General features: G+C 40.6%; 3 protein-coding genes across 6 annotated transcripts; all 3 read left to right on the plus strand.

Annotated features, from left to right (window-relative positions):
* Positions 1–81: 81 nt before the first annotated feature.
* LOC136421923 (trans-1,2-dihydrobenzene-1,2-diol dehydrogenase-like) lies at positions 82–13761 on the plus strand. Of its 3 annotated transcripts, none has more exons than XM_066409506.1 (9): positions 82–138; positions 8513–8627; positions 9136–9247; positions 9458–9621; positions 10126–10262; positions 11052–11179; positions 11832–11956; positions 12450–12597; positions 13144–13761. In XM_066409506.1, exons 1-9 carry the CDS (start codon positions 131–133, stop codon positions 13251–13253), a joined length of 1047 nt encoding a protein of 348 aa, XP_066265603.1. In that variant the 5' UTR covers positions 82–130; the 3' UTR covers positions 13254–13761. The 3 variants fall into 3 exon arrangements, with proteins under 3 accessions (XP_066265603.1, XP_066265604.1, XP_066265605.1); XM_066409507.1 differs by lacking the exon at positions 82–138 and adding an exon at positions 7606–7709; XM_066409508.1 differs by lacking the exon at positions 82–138 and adding an exon at positions 8137–8301.
* On the plus strand, positions 2334–7518 carry LOC136421927 (trans-1,2-dihydrobenzene-1,2-diol dehydrogenase-like). Of its 2 annotated transcripts, none has more exons than XM_066409515.1 (9): positions 2334–2661; positions 3082–3184; positions 3605–3716; positions 4163–4326; positions 4716–4843; positions 5245–5363; positions 5666–5790; positions 6114–6261; positions 6655–7518. In XM_066409515.1, exons 2-9 carry the CDS (start codon positions 3092–3094, stop codon positions 6762–6764), a joined length of 999 nt encoding a protein of 332 aa, XP_066265612.1. In that variant the 5' UTR covers positions 2334–2661; positions 3082–3091; the 3' UTR covers positions 6765–7518. The 2 variants fall into 2 exon arrangements, with proteins under 2 accessions (XP_066265612.1, XP_066265611.1); XM_066409514.1 differs by lacking the exon at positions 4716–4843 and adding an exon at positions 4879–5012.
* A 485-nt stretch (positions 13762–14246) lies between the features above and the next one.
* On the plus strand, positions 14247–19644 carry LOC136421928 (trans-1,2-dihydrobenzene-1,2-diol dehydrogenase-like). Its single transcript, XM_066409516.1, has 9 exons — positions 14247–14286; positions 14841–14974; positions 15327–15438; positions 15707–15870; positions 16457–16590; positions 16919–17037; positions 17648–17772; positions 18314–18461; positions 18825–19644. The coding sequence occupies exons 2-9, from the start codon at positions 14882–14884 to the stop codon at positions 18932–18934; spliced, it is 1005 nt and encodes a 334-aa protein (XP_066265613.1). The 5' UTR covers positions 14247–14286; positions 14841–14881; the 3' UTR covers positions 18935–19644.
* Positions 19645–19751: the final 107 nt, after the last annotated feature.

Raw genomic sequence — 19751 nt, forward strand, 5'->3', positions numbered from 1 at the left:
CCAGATTCAGTGAAAAAATTGGGAATTTATGTATTGTATGAATTTAGGCAGCAGAATATCTGCAACAGCCACCTACAGCGACCCAGTTAAAGCGGGTCAAAGGTTACCGGGAGGTTGGAGCTTTACACGCATGAAGAGGTAATCTGTCAGGTTTTTCTTAAAAACAGGCTTCTTAAAGAAGGATTTCAGCAGGGGGTTTGCTTGCTTACTACAGCGACTAACAGTTTGCTTTTTTGTTCAAAACTTTTAAGATTGACCCGTTTTCGACGAATACAAATGTGCGAAACCTGGGTTCGCGGAAAAGGCCGGCTAACAGGCTAGGCTACCCTACCAGGCTACCCTGAGTTTTCTTGGCGGGTTGGAGGTCCTATTTTAACCTGTCTGAAAACTATCTTTAGTGTCATGATTCTTAAAACGAGGCTTTTGTCCATCTCGGTGACTTAATGTCTACTAGTAGGGAGGCAATAATTTGGAGAGGCCACATAGTCCTGTCGCCTTGCAAGGCGACACGACTATGTGTCGTCTCCAAATTATTCAATAAAGCCCATTCGTACTTCCAACTGGGCATGTGCAGTGTCAAAGGTGAATGCCCCTGGCTTGTAAACAGTTCCCGTCTCGACATTGTCTAGATTTGCATACTCACAAAGCCCAGCCGGGTTTTGTTCACGTCTCAGGGGCCTTTACCTCTGACACTGCACATGCGCAGTCGGAATTACGAATGGGCTTATTCAATGAGGAGAACCGGATTTACTTAATACTTAAAAGCTAATAGAAACAAGAGTTCCGCGACCTCATATCTCCATGAACAATTCTATTTATGCAAATGACTTACACATTTACATAATATATGCTTAATCATAAACACCTTTATCTTACTTACACATGTTGCAATATTGACAGTCCTATAATTTTCCAATTTGATGAATTTTGGTGTTTTTTCATTAATTATGCAAATTAGGAATTTATTTGCATAATTGGTATTTGTTGATGCTCCACTTTCCATAAACTACATATGTTACATGTATTTGAGTCTTATAATGGAAAACACTGCAAATATAGATTTTCCTCATTATCTATGCAAATTAATCCTCAATTAGCATAATTTGCACTTCATTGTGTACAGCTCTGTCTAAGCTACCTGCATACTGAATATCATGGAAATCCGTTGTCCCTTTGTTCAGTTATTCTCCTTAGAAGATTTTCACAATAACGCCCCTGCAGTTCCAGAGCAAGCTGCTAGGGGGCCCAAACCTACACCATTTCTTAATTACATCACAAGCTATCTGCCACCCAAAAAGCAAGACCACAGCACGTCCAGGTCAAAAGATACAAAAACGGAGGTTCTGCTGCAGTACCAAGGTCACATACCAGGGGGCCCAAAATCGACCTTGAATTTCGGCCTCACAACACCGGCCCACATACCAAATATCATCGTAATCCATCCAGAGGTTCTTGAGTTATGCTGCCTACAATAGTCCGGAAACACAAACACAAACACACACACAAACACGCCAAAAACAATATCTCCATTTTTCATGGAGATAATTACAGACTTTAGAAAGTTTGTCTGTTTTAGTTTTATTTGATCATCTTGAGTACGTGGTAAGACTAAAGATTAAAGATGGTAAGATTAAAGCACAGCACACTCCCCTGTGCGCTTTACCCCAACAAGAGGGGTGTTGCCCAGTACCAAATCATGATCAAGATCAAGAAGACTAACAATGTGCTAACAATGATTAATTCCAGAGTGATACATCTGGCATCGGCTATGGCGCCGACTCGTTGGGGGTTTGTAAGCGCCGGGAAAATCAGCAACGACTTTAAAGTGGCCCTAGATACTCTACCGAAGGAACGGGCTTTATGTATTACATTTTTAACCGTAGTATGCGCATGTAAATAGCCTTACCTTCAAAAGGCACCAGATTAAGATACTGTGGACAAGTTGGTTTTAAGACCACTTTTCTGTTGTACGCTTAGTATATGTTTAGTTGTACATACTCTTCAGTGTCTTGTGTACTCTACAATATCAGTATTTGGTTAGTCGCCATCGTCGAGAATGTGGCCTCGACCGTTGGTCGCGGGAAATTGTGGTAGCGTTATGCAAATGATAAGTGTTAATCGGCAGAGTTGTGCCACTGTCTTGCCGTATGCACTTTGTACATTACTTAACTTTTTAACCAATTACATTCAATTTTCTATAGTATTTGCCAGTGTGGGCTAAAGAAGTACGATAAATGTCGTGTTATCAAATCTGGCTCTAAAATAAGATCAGATGTGCTCTTGCTTTTCACGGTCTGCTCAAAGTAGTGCGATAATGATTAGCTATGTACAGCTGTTATGGTACAACAATGCATGCAGTATTTTTGTCATTATCTAGTACATTAACTTGGTGAAATGACATACATATGTCCAGGCTGGCCTGTAATATTCTATCTATCAAAATAAAGTACTTGGCGTCTTAAGTTAAAGATAACTTTCTCCTTTCATTAGGTAGAGAGAGAATCGAGCACCTTTTGTCACAAACTAGTATCGTACTGCTAGTTAAGTAGGTCAAAACCTCATCGGTCAAAGTCCACAGTAGATCTAGAGGGGCGGGGTCAAAGTTGAACAGTGTGCAGCCGTGGGAGTGTTCCGGAGTGATAGCTCAGGAAATCGTCACTGGTAAGAATGACTCTGTCAGTGATATTTGAGATTCTTTCTCTTAAGGTCACCAGCAGGCCGTTCATTTTTCTTCTTCTTTTCTAATAGTTGTTTATATCGGTTTATGGGACTAAAAGTAGCGTGGGGGGGGGGGGGGGGGGGCGGATTGTAAACTTACTTCCGGCAAGAGAGTTATTCGATTTGGTGCCTCGCGGTGTCTGTGCGTTCTCGGACAAGTAGGGTACATTTTAATAGTTTACTGGAATTGTTGCTATGAAATTTGCATACGTTGTATCTTTAATACACAATTGTTATGTAAAGTAGTTATACATAAATGTATCTTCAACGTACTTTATGGTAGTGTTCAGCCATCGGATATTGGCCGAAAGGTTCCGAACAACGGTTAATTTCAGAGTGACTACAGTAACGTTTATACATCAGGTAACTCAATATGGCACCGACTCGTTGGGGTTTCGTGGCCACAGGAAGAATTTGCAACGATTTCAAGGTTGCACTTGACACCCTGCCTAGGAACGAACATCAGGTGAGCATTGCTTGTTTGATTCACAACTCAGTTTTATCTGCAAATACCGTATTTCAGCAATAGATTATCCCTTAACTATTTTCATAGTAATTACGGAGTAAGTAAGAAAGTAATTCAGGTTCAGCCTTTAAAACCCTTGTCCTGCGGGGCACCTATATAATATATATATGGGTTGCACATTATGTATGGAGCCTGTATGTGGGTCCCGTATAGGGGTATTTTTCATCACACCGCAGCTAAACACACCGAATGCGGAAGTAACTATGCCACAGCAGCGCAGACTGAAAATCAAGGGGAAATCGGATTAAGCAATCAAATTAATGAAATAAATTAATGAAAAAAACAGGACAAGCCAGCAGGACAAGGGTTAAAGTTTTTTTTCTTTTTCATTTCATTTCTTTCTCCTCATGTGTCTTACAGGTTGTGGCTGTGGCATCTAGGAGCCTGGAAACTGCCCAGAAGTTTGCTAAAACTCACAACATCCCAAAGGCATATGGGTCATATGCAGAACTTGCAGAACAGGAAGATATAGGTTCGACAATTGAATTTACTTTGTTGACTTGTCAAATCTACAAAAAGTGTTATGGACTAGCTTTTCCACACACTGACGATTCAATCTTACACATATACCCATAGATATAAGCTTAGTTCTTAGCATTGTAAGATATTAGCAATAGTTCAACTGTTATGTATGTCATTTAATTTACCATACATTGTACCAGTTACAATTGTCGCTCAATTAAGTTCTTCTTTTGTATTTATAAGGTTATAATGCTTATTGGAATAAAGAGTTCCATATCAGAACGGTTTCTCTTTTTATCTGCAGAAGAAAAATCATCAAACGTTTTTCTCTCTACAGTCTTGACAGTTACATGCTTTTACTAGGTAAAGAAGCACCAGCTAGAGACCAGTTTGTTATGGATGGCTTTAATAAACACGCGCATTGTAGATCTATTACTGATAATGTTGTTACCCCAGACGTGGTGTACATCGGTGCCGTCCACCTCCAGCATGCACCAGTGACTACCATGATGCTCGAGGCAGGAAAGCCTGTCCTGTGTGAGAAGCCGATGGCCGTCAACTCCCGAGAGGCGCGGCAGATGATCGGCCTCGCTAAGGAGAAGAACCTCTTCTTTATGGAGGTAAGGTTTTCTCCGTAGATTAGCATAAAAGTTCATCTTTATATGGTTGGTAAACTACATGATGAGGAATAAGTTGTTCTCCAACTCAAAGAATCGACTCACCGGAATTTTCGGCCGAATCACCGGTCTTCTTCAGCTGTCTGACCCAAGCGCTGTGGACACATACTTTTACGCAGGTGTGACGTCAGCACTGGGTCAAAGTTAGTCAGAAGTCGGTATCCTGAGACAGCAAACAACCAATTACTACCAGTCACAGAAACAACTCACTAATTAGTAGTTAGAAATACGACCCCTTTTACGCTGATGAGTAACTATTTTCATGGTGTACGACCCCCTTTATTCTTCAGAGTCTGATCTTAAAATGTAGCTTTGTTTGCGTTCTGACCAAGGCTATTTGGAGCCGATACTTCCCGGTGTACAAAAAAGTCCGTCAGATGATCGACTCGGGTGATGTGGGCGAGGTTAAACTGGTCACCGCATGTTCCGGAAAGGTTCAGTCTCAACCTAAACTAGAAAGGTCAGTTTCGTGTTTGTTTTTGTTTTGATCATTAGGCTATCAAGAGTCGCTTCTTCCCATCGTACAAGAAAGTCCGTGAGATCGTCGACTCGGGAGATGTCGGAGAAGTAAAGTTGATCACCGCATGTTTTGGAAAGAATCTGCCAACAGGTGTATATAAGCAAGAGAGGTCTGTTGTTATGATTTGGTCATGATGACACATCATGATTATGTTTATCATACATTACACTCAACGTGCGAATACCGCTACTCACTACAAATGAGTCACTCAAAGAATTGTCAGTGTGTTGTAACCTAATTTTTGATCTTCTAATGTAAGGATCAGGAGCGGGATTGCTTCTGCAAAACCATCATACACTTCGAGTATGGCGTATTTTAATTTTACATCTTTTTCTTCACAGATCCGTAGCAGGAGGAGGATTGCTTCTTTTGGGGATCTACACTATTCAGTTTGCCACCATGGTGTTTGGAGAGGAAGAACCAGAGGACATCACTGTCAGTGGACATCTCACTGATGGGGGTAAGCTGCACTAAAAGTTTCAGATATATATCATGATTATTCAGACCAAGTTAAAGCCATTTTGTGATGATTTACTTTATGTCTCAATTTTCTTTGCAGATACCTCTGCCTTTACAATAAGACAATCTGATAAAACTATGATAAATGTATCTGGCAATTTGTCTATTCATTTTTTTATCTTATTTTATTTTATGTCATCATTTTCTGGCAATCACATATTGTTTGCTGTTTTATTGTGATGCCATTAATTTCGAGCTTGTTGTTTACTTGTATATAAATAACCCTCTTGATGTTTTGCCTAGGCGTGGACGAGACAGTAACCATTGTGCTAAAGTACAGTGGAAACAGGATGGCGACCCTGATCTCCGGTGCATCTGCAAACCTTGCTAACGAGGCATATGTCTACGGTACGAAGGGCTCTATCAAGGTGTGTAAAATTGAGGACCATCGGCCCTTTTCAGGATTTTCAGTAACTTACTTTGCTACCAAAAGGGAGAAAAATTCAGGACATTTTAGACACATTAGCCAAAAAAATCAACTAGACGTTCTACTGTTGCTACAATCTTTCAAAATATATCTGCTGCCTGATGCCATGGATGCCCGCAAGCAAAAAGTCTTTTAAACGCGCTTTTAGAGATGCATCAAAATGGTTAGACATGCTACAGAGTATACCAGGGCAAAACGGATTTAAACATGATGGACTAACGGTACAAACATGAGTAACTATTTCACATCATTGATGTTTTGCAGATCCCATTATTCTGGTGTCCTACAGAAGTGATCGCTCCAGACAAGATTCATGAGTTCCCCCTCCCTCCACCGGAAAAGCCTCTCAACTTTGAAAACAGTACAGGGATGAGGTTTGAGGCCATGGAGGTCAGGAGGTGTCTTCAGGAAGGTCAGGAATAGATAAGCCTATAAATGTACCGATGTAATTGCCAAGCTGTTAATTGATATGTCAAGCCTTTTGAATACTATCAACGCTCTTTATCAGCCTTCTATACGAGCGTCAAGTTCAGATCATGACCTCAGTAAATAACGGAGGTATAGGTCTGTGTGTCTGAGTGACAGGATGTGGGGAGGAGGAGGAAAAAGTTGATCTAAACAGAAAACGGAGACTAGCAGGATGGGAAGGTTGGTTTTGCCATGAAAGATGAGGTTGGTTTTGCCCGTGTCTAAAGTTGTCCCGCATACGCAGAATTAGCTATAAATTCGAAGAAATCAAAAAGAGAAGAAATTCATAACAAGCTTAAGTCACGGAGATTTTTATCATTATTTTATCATCTTGCAGGTTTGAAGGAGAGTCCCCTGATGACCCACGCCATGAGTCTACAGATAGCCGGTATCCTGGACCAGACGCGTAAGGTGGTCGGAGTGGTGTACGATCAGGACAAGGAGTGAACCAACCGACTAACAAGGCTCATAGATACATATAAATAGAAGAAAGAGTTTAATCCAACTTCTCTTAAAGTTATGATGCTTTATCAATTTGGGGCAAATTTGCCCAATTTGCATATATTTGCTTTAAGAGTCCCACATGGACCATATAACGTCATAACTAAAGATGGTTGGGAGACATCAAGGCTCAAGCTATATCATTCTATGATACTGGACTAATCCAGTAGGGCTAATTATGTCGAGGGTGTGCTACGGGACGAGTTTTTCAGTTTTCTCATCCTAGACTATCTCTAAGAAAATGCAAATATTAATAAAATGAATTGTTTCTCTGATGTAACAGCTCGTTCGATGTGATGTATTAGTCATATGAAGATGAAATAAATGCTCGATTGTGATTTAAAGATTCTCAAATCTAACATTAATGTCACTTCTTTCATTAAAAAAGTACGACTAGCACTACTGGTTAGATATTAACGTGCCAACCTGTCCCAATGAAAGTTGAAAGTTTATCAAAAGTTGAATGGGTAGTTTGTCGACTGTCTTCATTTTTGTTGAAAATTCCGATCATTGTTGTATTTTAAGTGACTCGATCCATATGTAAGAAAGAAATATCCTCACGCCAGCCTTTTTTCAAAATTTTCCCAATTTTTAGTACCGGGTATATTTAGTATAAGCATATATAGTAGTTCAACGCAATACGTTTCTTTATGCCTGTGTGTTTTTCCCTTTTCGCTGAAAATAAAGATTATCACTATTGTTATTTACTCGTTTATTATAGTTTTCCTCGATACAATGATAAGCAGGTATAATTTTAGATTTAGTGAAAAAATTGGGAATTTATTTATTATATAGATTTAGGCAGCAGAATATCTGCAACAGCCACCTACAGCGACCCAGTAAAGCGGGTCAAAGGTTACCAGGAGGCTGGAGCTTTAAACGCATGAAGAGGTAATCTGTCAGGTTTTTCTTAAAAACAGGCTTCTTAAAGAAGGATTTCAGCAGGGGTTTTGCTTGCTTACTACAGCGACTAATATATAACAGTTGGTATTCTGTTTGCTTTTTTTATTCAAAACTTAAGTTTTAAACAGCTCAAAATAGACCCGTTTTCGACGAATACAAAAGACATGTGCGAAACCAGGTGGGTTCGCGGAAAAGGCAGGCTACCAGACCAGGCTACCCTACCAGGCTACCCTTTCTTGGCGGTTTGGAGGTCCTATTTAAACCTGTCTGAACACTATCTGTAGTGTCATGATTCTTAAAACCAGGCGTTTGTCGATCTCGGTGACTTAATGTCTACTAGTAGGGAGGCAAGGCGACATGACTATGTGGCGTCTCCAAATTATTCAATAGCCCATTCGTAATTCCAACTGTGCATGTGCAGTGTCAAAGGTGAATGCCCCTGGCTTGTAAACAGTTCTCGTTTTCACATTGTCTAGATTTGCATAACAAAGCCCAGATGGGTTTTGTTCAGTTCTCAGGGGCCTTTACCTCTGACACTGCACATGCGCAGTCCGAATTAGGAATGGGCTTATTCAATGAGGTGAACGGGATTTACTTTGATTTAATTCTACTCTACTCTACTCTGCTCTGCTCTGCTCTGCTCTGCTCTACTTTACTCTACTCTACTCTACTTTTTGATAATAATTAAAAGCTTATAGAAATTACTTTAGAAAGTTTGTCTGTTATAGTTTTATTTGATCATCTTGAGTACGTGGTAAGACTAACGATGTGCTAACAATGATTAATTCCAGAGTGATACATCTGGCTTCGGCTATGGCGCCGACTCGTTGGGGGTTTGTAAGCGCCGGAAAAATCAGCAACGACTTCAAAGTGGCCCTGGACACTCTACCAAAGGAGGAACACCAGGTGAGTAGGGTTGTTTTTATCTTAAGCTTTCAACTGTTTAGTCTGTATAACGCAAACTCCAGCTGTCCGGGGGTTTCTTGCGGCGAGCTGTTACAGGGCGGCGAGCGGTTACAGGAGGCTTGATTGAAATCAGGCCATCAACTGTTCAGTTTTGTCTGAATAACTTTGGGACCAAATTTCAGCTGAAATACGTCAAATAGCAGAGTAACCAGTGAGTGACAATAAGCCCATTCGCGATTGCGACTGATGCATGTGCATTGACAAAGGTAAAGGCCCCTGAGATGTGAACAAAACCCGTCTGGGCGTTGTTATGCAAATCTAGACAATTTTCGAGACAAGAACTGTTTACAAGCCAGGGGCCTTTGTCTTTGACACTGCACATGCGTAGTCCGAATCGCGAATGGGCTTATTGTTTCACATCCTTGAAGCATTTTTTTCAATAATTGTTTATTCATGATAGGTTCTGTCACAACTACAAGTTTGTTTGTCCTCTTTCAATGTTGTGCAGGTTGTAGCCGTGGCAGCCAGAAGCCTGGAAAGTGCCCAGAAGTTTGCTAAAACTCACAACATCCCAACAGCTTATGGTTCATACGCAGAGCTAGCAGCACAGAAGGATATAGGTAAGATGAGTATTGATAAACTGATGCTAATAGTATGTTGACATGATAAACATGTTGAAATTATATAGTTTTTTAAAAGGTCAGTTGCAATTCTACAGACTTAAAGTTAAGAATTATGTCTAATTTCAGTTGATGATATTTATCTACAGGTTTCTAAGTAATAAGGAAAAGATGAAAGATAATGATGGTGATTTGTTAAATGTATCCCAGATGTGGTGTACATCGGTTCCATCCATACCCAGCATGCACCAGTGACTACCATGATGCTCCAGGCAGGGAAGCCTGTCCTGTGTGAGAAGCCGATGGCCGTCAACTCCCGAGAGGCGCAGCAGATGATCGGCCTTGCCAAGGAGAAGAACATCTTCTTTATGGAGGTAAACCGGTGCAATGGCCCGAGAGGGTAGAGTGTTTGTCTTTCATTCAAAAACTTGGGGGTTCAAACAACGGACAGGTAATAGCAAAGTCTTGAAAAATGGTGCATACTGCTTTCTCAGCACTCAGCACTTGTGAAAAATAGTATGGAAGTTAAACACACTCCAATATTAGTGGACTAGCCCCCTGCTGTAGTGGCCTGTGTGACCCAAAGGCTGTAGAAATGGAGATGGGCACCTGTACACCAAAAGATGTGGGACAGATTTTAACCTTTAGCACACTGAGGTAGCCATTTGGTACCCCATTCTCTATTGGTTATAGAGAGTTAGGCAGCAGGGAGAAGGTAACTAATTATAGAGGTTAGGCATTCCCCGTAGACTTTATGGTTTAGATATTTTGTAAAAACCAGTGAATGTCATGCCTATTGACTTCAGTTGTACAGATTGTCACAACAGCTCTGAAATTGAACCATTTAATCCAATAATACAGTTAACATCTTGCTACAGGCTGTCTGGAGTTGCTTCTTCCCAGCGTACCTAAAGATCCGTGAGATCATCGACTCAGGAGCAGTTGGGGAGGTGAAGGTGGTTACCGCATGTTTTGGATACAACGTTAACATTGATGTGCCAAGGCTGACAGAAAGGTCAGTTTTCACTATGCTCCTGTTTTTATGTGGTCGTACCGGCTGTGTTATATCCTGATAATATGTTCACCTTTTCTCTACCGTATACTATCTTGTACAAGATGCAATTATCTTTACTAAGAAATAAACATTTGGAATATTGATTGATCAAGTAAAAGTAACACAGCGCGATAGCCTCTACCAGGCTCCATAAGTGGCTGGAAAGAGTAGAAAAGTCATTTTATTTTACGAAATACACGGCGCGGCCCGCGGCACTGGTAACCTGTCCCAAATATGCAAATGAGCCGCCATATTGGATTTTTACGTCCGGGGCCGTGGATCCCCGGCGCCGTGTATTTCGTAAAATAAAGTGACTTTACAGGCGTGTACAGTACAAAAACTGAATACACATTCAGGGGACAACTTGTTGAACATGTTAATGGTGTTAGATTTAGCGCCCGCGTCACGATGGCCGATATTTTGGCTGATATAGTGGGCATTCGCTAAAAAGCCTTTTTTGCTGGGCATTCGCTAAAAAGCCAGGTAAGAATCTTCAAGTTCGCTTTATTTAGCTTCGGATAGATGGATTGACTTGAAACTCAGGATCAACTAATGGGAGCACAACCTGAACATATTCCGAGCAAAAAAAAAAAAGATTTGTGCAGCGCGGACTTTGCCAGAGTGGGCGTTTGTGGGCATTCGCTAAAAAGCCGATGTGTCTATTGGCCATCATTTTTTTACCGGATATATTCCCTTATGATCATGTTTTAGATAAAGGAAATGTATTTACTGGATCTGTGATCTTGTTAGACCCTCAGGATCAATGTTGGATATGGGAATCTGGGGATCTGGGGACCTATATCAGTTTGCCACCATGGTGTTCGGAGGAGAAGAGCCACAGGATATTACCACTAGTGGACACCTCATCAGTGATGGGGGTGAGGTACCGGTATTGTAATTGTTTTCACTGGTCAACTACTTTACTTAATCAGAAACAACTTAGAACTGAAGTAGATATGAACATTTGCAAGCAAATACATAATGGTCACCTCCATATGTTCTAACTTAACAAACTACTGCTCTTTCCAAAATCATAGTCAGTTGCTTGAGTAACTGTTATTTGGCATAAACTACTTTTCTGTTTATTCTTACCCAAACACTTTCATATATATCATACAAGTGACCAGCCCCTCCAACTCTGACCTACCACTTGCTACATGTACATAATGTAATCGAACACTGCAGGGTGTGTGCTAAACTTTACTGACAACCATAGTGACAGCTGTCTAGACCCAGTCATTGATTATATTTGTTTGGTGAAAAAGTAGAAGAGGAAGAAGAAACGGAAGAAAGGTAGCAAAAACATTAAGTTTCCATTCTGTGAAGGTAATCGTAATTATGCTGAATCCCTGCCTGCCTGCATCTGTGCAGCCGGTATAACTGCTCTTCGGTGAAACACACCAGCTTTGCAGGTAGCTACAGGTGGCAGCGGGTTATGTTACATCTTTAACCTATCACACATAACCTTTGCACATCCAACTCTATCCCCACTTTATGGCAACTCCCTGACTTATGCTGTTTTTCCTGCAGGAGTCGATGAGACCGTGACTGTTGTCCTGAAGTACAGTGGAAACAGGATGGCCACACTTCTGTGCTCTATGTCTGCAAACATGCCCAACGAGGCATATGTGTGTGGGACAATGGGCTTTCTGAAGGTTTGGACAGAATGTTGGATGTCGTTTGCCTTTATTGAATTATGCTGCTTGAATAGTGATAGAGGAAGAAACAGACATTTGTGGCTTGAAAGGACTTGCTATAAGGGCCCCCAACTTTTGTCCTTTGGCCAAGGCCAAGGCCAAGGCCAAAGCTCTAAAGAATGTTCGTAACATTTATGTGATAGCAGTCTCAATGTACTTAGAATACTGTTATTGCCAAAACCTCTATTCCATTTGTATCTTCTTTGTCTTTAATTTGTCAGCAGGGCTAGCCCCTTGTTATAGCAACAGGCAGCCCTGGCTGTGTGTCCCAAACAGCCAAACCTATAAATTGATAGAATGAACATGTAAAACAATTTGTAAGCTTTGGGGTGTTATGTTCCAAAACAAATCATGTCAATGAAAACATAATCTCCTTTTAACATAAGTAAGGAAAGATGTGGTTTAGATGCAGATGTAGTGCATTAAATGTTTCTAAATCAATGTTTTTCAGATCCCAACCTTCTGGTGCCCTACAGAGGTGATCGCTCCAGACAAGACTCATGAATTCCCCCTCCCTCCACCGGAGAAACCTCTCAACTATGAAAACAGTACAGGGATGAGGTTTGAGGCCATGGAGGTCAGGAGGTGTCTTCAGGAAGGTCAGAAACAGATGTGATCATGTCCAATGCAATCGCCCCAAGCTGCTATTATATAATATACCTGCCATGGCTTTTTCAATACTATTGATGCACTGTATTGGCCGTCTATAAGAGAATAAATTCAGGTTATTACTTTCGTCCAAACAGAGGTTCTGTTTTCGGTCAATGTCATTGTTTCTCCTGGTGTGCGTTCATAGTTATTTGAATACTGTAGAGTGACAGGATGTGAGGTGGAAGTGGGTGTAATCACAGACTAGCAGGATGGGAAGGTTGGTTTGGCCTAAAGTTGGCCTAAATAGACAGAATTAGCAAGAAATTCTCACTAAAAGAACAAATTTACAAAACCCAAATATTTCACGGAGGTATGAGATCTTCGATCTCTTGTTATTTGTATCAATATTTTATCCTTTTTTTCAGGTTTGATATTGAGAGTCCCCTAATGACCCGTACCATGAGTGGTCACTTGCTTTGTTATGTGTCTATTTGGAGTGCATTGACAGTTCATGCCGACTTTGTTGTGATAGTTTCTCCTTTTTCCTACTACAGGTTTGAAGGAGAGTCCTCTGATGACCCACGCCATGAGTCTACAGATAGCCGGTATCCTGGACCGGGCGCGTAAGGTGGCCGGAGTGGTGTACGATCAGGACAAGGAGTGAACCAACTGCACAGAGAAACTGGGAGGGGAGACAAGGCTCATTGATACATCTTTTTAAATATACACCATCTCCTTCTCCCCAGCAAGAACAAAAAGACTACTCTCTTCTTTACCAGCTGCGCATGCAGTCAGTCAGACTGTAGAATCCGGTAGCAATGATGGGCGCCAGTCATGTCAGGGATGTATATAAATTTATATGTGTTAGTCTCCGTAATATCTGTTGTAAAAGGCTCATCGATACATAGAATAACATGAAAATAAGAGTAGAATCCAAGTGCAAATAACTGAATTATTTCACAGATGTTAATACAGCAATGTTTGATGAGATGTATACTTCATGTGAAGATAAAAAAATGAAATACTTAATTGACAATTTGCTTAAAAATTACTCTTAAGTTTTTTAATGCCTTTTCATAAAAAAAAAAACTATGTTACGACTGAACGCACAAGTACATGTAGTTATGAAGGGCAAAGCCTCGGTATCAATAAAAGTTTGTCAAAAGTTGAAATATTGTTATGGGTACGTTGATGAAGGTTAGACATCCAGGTAATAAGATACGCCAAAAATAATTACTCAAGCAACTGGATAAGATTTTGAAACAGTCAGACGTTTGTGCTCTTTTTTGTTAAAAATTCTGATCCATTTTCTATAATATAAGTGATTCGATATATCTTAATGTAAGTGAATGAAATATCCCCACGTTTAACACAAAATAAGGAGTAATCGCTTTTCCCGAGTTTCCAAACTTTTAGTGAGAAATAAAACTATAGTAGTCCAGCGTGAAATCGTCTTTATGCCTGTGTGTTCTACGCTTTGTGCTAGGTATAAATCTTATCGAAAATGTATCTTACTACTTCATTATAATTTTTCTTATCATACAGCGGGGAAATGTATTCTCTTAGATATAGTCAGCAAATCGGGAAATTACTGAAATTGTAAATTTAGGCAGCAGAAAATCTACAACAGCCACCTACAGTGACCCAGTTAGACGGGGTCAAAGGTTACCGGAGGTGGGAGTGGCACACGTGAAGAGGTAAGTCTTGAACTTCCAAGAAAAAAAACAGGCTGAATATTAAGAAAGAAGGATCTTACCTGGGGTTTTGTATCTTTAATAAAGCGAATAACAGTTGGCATTCTAAATGCTTCTTTTATATAAAGCATACGTTTTCAAGAGCTCAAAATAGAGTTGGAAAGGGTCGAGCTGTTTGGTCTGTTTTTGACACATCATCAGGCCAGACGTAGCCGCTAGCGACTGTTGCAGGGCTTACTTGCTGTCTTGTACATAGTCCGAGAGCGAGTAAAAAAAAAAAGTAAGCCCTGTAACAGTCACCACGGCTAGACCAGACGAAGACCCAACCAAACACAAGACTATTTAGAGATGTGTCATGATTTTAAAACCTCGACAGGCATTTGTCCATCACGGTGACGCTTCTTGGGAGGCGACACGACAATGAGGAAAACTTTGCGGATCGGGATTTGACTTAAAAGCTAATAGAATAAGTCATCAGAAAGTTGTTTGTTTTAGTTTTATTTGGTCGTCTTGAGTACGTGGTCAGAGACTAACAATGTGCTTATGATTAATTCCAGAGTGATACATACAGGATATAGTTAAACAGCTGAGTTCTACCATGGCGCCGACTCGTTGGGGGTTTGTTAGCGCCGGGAAAATCAGCAACGACTTCAAAGTGGCCCTGGATACTCTACCAAAGGAGGAACACCAGGTGAGTAGTGTTTATCTATCTATTCATTGTTATAAATTCATTTGAAGCTTTAAACTACATTAGGCTTCCATCTGATACACCAAAAATAGTTACTCAAGCAACTGGATAAAATTTTATCCAGTTGCTTGAGTAACGATTTTTGGCGTATCTTACTACCTGGATGTCTAACCTTCATCAACGTATTCCATCTGATAAGCCTTGGGAGCGGATTTCAGCTAGAATATGAAATAACAGTTGAGAGTAACCTGACAATTGCTTTACCATAAAGAAGTATGTTTTATTTTGTGTTTATTTACTAGTATTAGATTCCTGTTTTGCAACTTCGTTTTTTTTCTTGTTTCAATGCATATAGGTTGTAGCTGTTGCAGCTAGAAGCCTGGAAAGTGCCCAGAAGTTTGCTAAAACTCACAACATCCCAGCAGCATATGGTTCATATGCAGAGCTAGCAGCTCAGAAGGATATAGGTAAGACTTTTAAAAACTTTTTAAAGTATTAGTGAATCAATGTTGACAATTGACAAAAGTGCTACGTTTACTACATTACAATTCTGCACACTACATTTTAAGTCTATGTCTAATTTCAGTTGATCATATTTTCCACCCTATGATCTGTAAAAGAGAGTACTAGCACAGGAAAAAGAAAAGCAAAATTGTCTATAAGTGACAAGAAAAGGAAAGATTGAAATGTAGTTTTTTTTCACAAATGATGGTGTGATTTCTTCAATGCCCTCAGACGTGGTGTACATTGGTTCCATCCATACCCAGCATGCACCACTGACTACCATGATGCTCCAGGCGGGGAAGCCTGTCCTGTGTGAGAAGCCGATGTCTGTCAACTCCCGAGAGGCACGGCAGATGATCGGCCTCGCCAAGGAGAAGAACCTCTTCTTTATGGAGGTGAGGCTTTGACAATAGACTTGATGTTTGATCAGGTAAAGGTTCCATAGCCTTTTTGAGGCCATAGGTGCTGTAGGGTGTTAATCCACTGTGTCTAGGGTATTGGTATTGGAAGGCTGATCGAGCCTGGCCTCCGTTGCAGACTCCTTCCGGCGGTTTTCTTTTTCAAGTTACAGTTTTATCATTTCATTTTTTTCTTATTGCTGGCTGGGTGTAACTTGAAAAAGAAAACAGCCGGAAGGAGTCTGCAACGGAGGCTAGATCGAGCCTATCCCTCTCCTACCTCCCCAAATGAGAGCAGTTACACATATACACCAGGACTGTGTGAAAGTCGTGTAAAGTGCATTTTCCAAGGACCCAACGTCTTATTCAGGAATGCCAGGAATCGAACATGTGACCTCTCAATCTTATGTCTAGCCGATTCCACCATTAGAGTTTATGTTTAGAAATATAGCTAAGAACATGTAATGCCTTACATGAATGTTTCCTTCATACGTTATCTGCTTTTCTAGTAGTGAAAAAGTAATAGCACAAATAATAGCTATGAAAATGAATCTAATCCAATAATTTCTTTAATTTATGATAGGCTGTCTGGAGTCGCTTCTTCCCAGCGTACAAAAAGATCCGTGATATCATCGACTCAGGAGCAGTCGGGGAAGTGAAGATAGTGACTGCATGTTTTGGAGGTTATATTGCTCATGTGCCCAGGTTAAAAGAAAGGTCAGTTTTCATGCTGCTGCTTATGCATGGTTGTATTTACTGTGTCATAATTTCTTGTAATCATGTGATCATTTGTTCACTATACCTCATGGTGGCTAATTGTAACTACTACCAACAAATAAAGATAATTAGGGAAATGATAGATGAACCATAGAGTAAATGTCAATTTCATACCCTTACCACAACTGCTTTTATTGTTTTCTATGTGCTTGCAGTCAAGGATTGTCTTAGCACCCGTCTATTGGCTGTCAATTTTTTCTTGTTGCCTTATCTCTTTATTACATTTCAAATAAAGGGAATATATTTACCAGATCTATGATCTTGTTAGATCCCTGGGAGGAGGATCACTGTTGGATCTGGGGATCTATCCGATCCAGTTTGCCACCATGGTGTTTGGAGGGAAGGAACCAGAGGACATTACCATTAGCGGACACCTTAGTGATGGGGGTGAGTTAGTGTTGATATCACTAGTACTAGTCTAGTTCATGCCTTTATCAAATTCAACTTGGGACTGAAATAGGCAGAATTCCTAAATGTCTTTACTGTCTATCCTAGCCTGTGTTTACACAAGCTCTCGGCCTGAGGTTACTGACCCCCACTAGGGGGATGGCGGTTACAGGACCTGCTGGCCACTAGGAGCGCGATTTGTCAGGCTACTGTCTATCCTGGTCAGGCAACCTCCTAGAGTAGGCAACCACCTCCAGTAACATCTAAAACAGTCACGTCCATTTTTACATACTAGTAGTCAGCAGTCACTTGTCTGATGATGAATAAATAAATACATAAACAGTACTAACACCATCCTGTCCTCAGCAACCACCTGTCCTTGTCAACCATGTCGCTCAATCCTTTGAGTGGTTGCTGAATCTAGGTTTGACTGTATCTGTACCTGTATAGCCGGTATAACTAACCTTTGGCGTAACACAACAGCTTTGGATGTAAATGGCACTGTTGCAGCTGGTTATGGTCTCAAACTTGAAACCCATCTCAACCTTTGCATATCTAACTCTATCCTGACTTCTCGGCAGCTCCCTGACTAATGATGTATTTCCTGCAGGAGTCGATGAGACCGTGACTGTTGTACTGAAGTACAGTGGAAACAGGATGGCGACACTTCTGTGCTCTATGTCTGCAATTGTGCCCAACGAGGCATATGTGTGTGGGACAAAGGGCTCTCTTAAGGTTTGGACAGAATCTTACATGTGGGCTACAGTCACTTGCTTTTCTTGAGTCATGCTAGTCATACAGAAGAACATAATTAACTGCTGCTCAAAGAGAACCAAAGCAGCTAAGGGTTCAAGTTTTTTTTTCTCTTTGGCCATTCCAATTAAGCTTTCGTGTTGTGGCAGCCTCACAGTTGAGCTCCTGGTTCCAATCAGTTGGTAACTGTGAGACCTTGGTTCAAATCCGGGAAAGGACATCTTGGTTGGGGGCTACACCTGTCTTTCATAAGAGACATAAAATTGGGGTGCCATGTTGGAGGAGGTACATTAAAGGGAGAGGGCTAGAAACCTCTCGCTATAGATTTAGACGCTGCTACTGAAACAGCAAGGAAACTTGCTGACCTATGCACTACATAGGGTCTGAGCAAATGAATGAACGATCCATATCTAAGCCTCAAGATGCCATTTTCTATAACAAACTTTACTGGCTGAAAATGTTATTTTTGATAAAATAAAAGCACAATCACACATGTGTGTAAAACATTTCTTACTTTTTTCAGATCCCAACCTTCTGGTGTCCTACGGAAGTGATTGCTCCAGACGGCACCCATGAGTTCCCCCTCCCTCCACCAGAGAAGCCTCTCAACTTTAACAACAGTACAGGGATGAGGTTTGAGGCCATGGAGGTCAGGAGGTGTCTTCAGGAAGGTCAGGAATATAATCTTTAAATTCAGGTTTCCAATTACAGTCAAACCTGTACAAAGGACCACCTACAGTACATAAGAACCACCAGTGGCCAGTGTGACCACTTTTAGTGGTCCCTTAGCTAATTTTTCCCATTGACACATTAAGAATCCAGACAATAGTTACCACCTGTCCACATAGATTTTATCGGCCCCCTTAATGGTTGTCTTGGGCAGGTTTAACTTTAAGCAGAAGCTGTACAATCTTGAAGATCCATGTGACTTTGCTTGAGGGATCCCACATTAAGTGTTGTTGTGTGTCCGTTCAGAGCGCAATGACAGTTTCCAATAACTTTGCTCTGACAGTTTCTCCTATTTCCTACTGCAGGTTTGAAGGAGAGTCCTCTGATGACCCACGCCATGAGTCTACAGATAGCCGGTATCCTGGACCGGGCACGTAAGGAGGTCGGAGTGGTGTACGATCAGGACAAGGAGTGAACCACTAAGCTAGAAGGGGTGGTCTTATGAACAGAGATCAGAATGGACTTGTGCCTTCTCTAAAAATGCAAAACCAAGTCAGAACAAGGAGGTTTTATGCTTGGTCAGAAGCACTCTCTGAAGTACTTTTAAGTGAGAACAAATTGTTGAATCAATGCATATCAAAGAAATAGAAAATATGTAATGTGACTGTTTTAGGACAGGTGTCTGTTGTTTTCCTTGTCATTTATAAATTAAGTCATTGAAGGTCATAAACTTAGATATTGTCCATAGTAATTAGCAGCTTGTACCATATTGCCTATTGGTACTATCAGCTCATAAGAACTGGTTTCTGATAGACAGTATTCACAGAGAGGTACAGACAGACAGACAGATGAATTTGTGATTGCTGTAAGATATGGAAGTATGCTTAGAATAGTAGATGGCGGTATTTTATCTGAATGACAATGTTGGGATAATGGGAGCTATCAGAATATAGTTGGTTAAATGGTTGTGCAATAAAAAAAGGGCTTACAAAAAAATATATGTATTTATCAAAAATGCTGCTTGAAGCCATGGAATCTACTTTACTGAATTCCATTTAAGACTTGAATATGTAGTCACAGTAGACAATTGTTGACATTTTTACAAACAAAGTCTTTACTATTTTAAGCAAAATTGATCACTGTCCAAATGGCTATTGTTGGCAATAAAACAAAGGAGGAACTGCACTTTGTATAGAAGTTGCTAGATGTCACTAGTGATAGATTGTTAGTAGGCCGACGTGCAAAGATCTTTATGCCTGCTTATTCTATGCTGATATGTAGACAAGTAATAT

The sequence above is a fragment of the Branchiostoma lanceolatum genome, chromosome 16 (assembly GCF_035083965.1).
Source record: "Branchiostoma lanceolatum isolate klBraLanc5 chromosome 16, klBraLanc5.hap2, whole genome shotgun sequence".
NCBI classification, from domain to species: domain Eukaryota; kingdom Metazoa; phylum Chordata; class Leptocardii; order Amphioxiformes; family Branchiostomatidae; genus Branchiostoma; species Branchiostoma lanceolatum.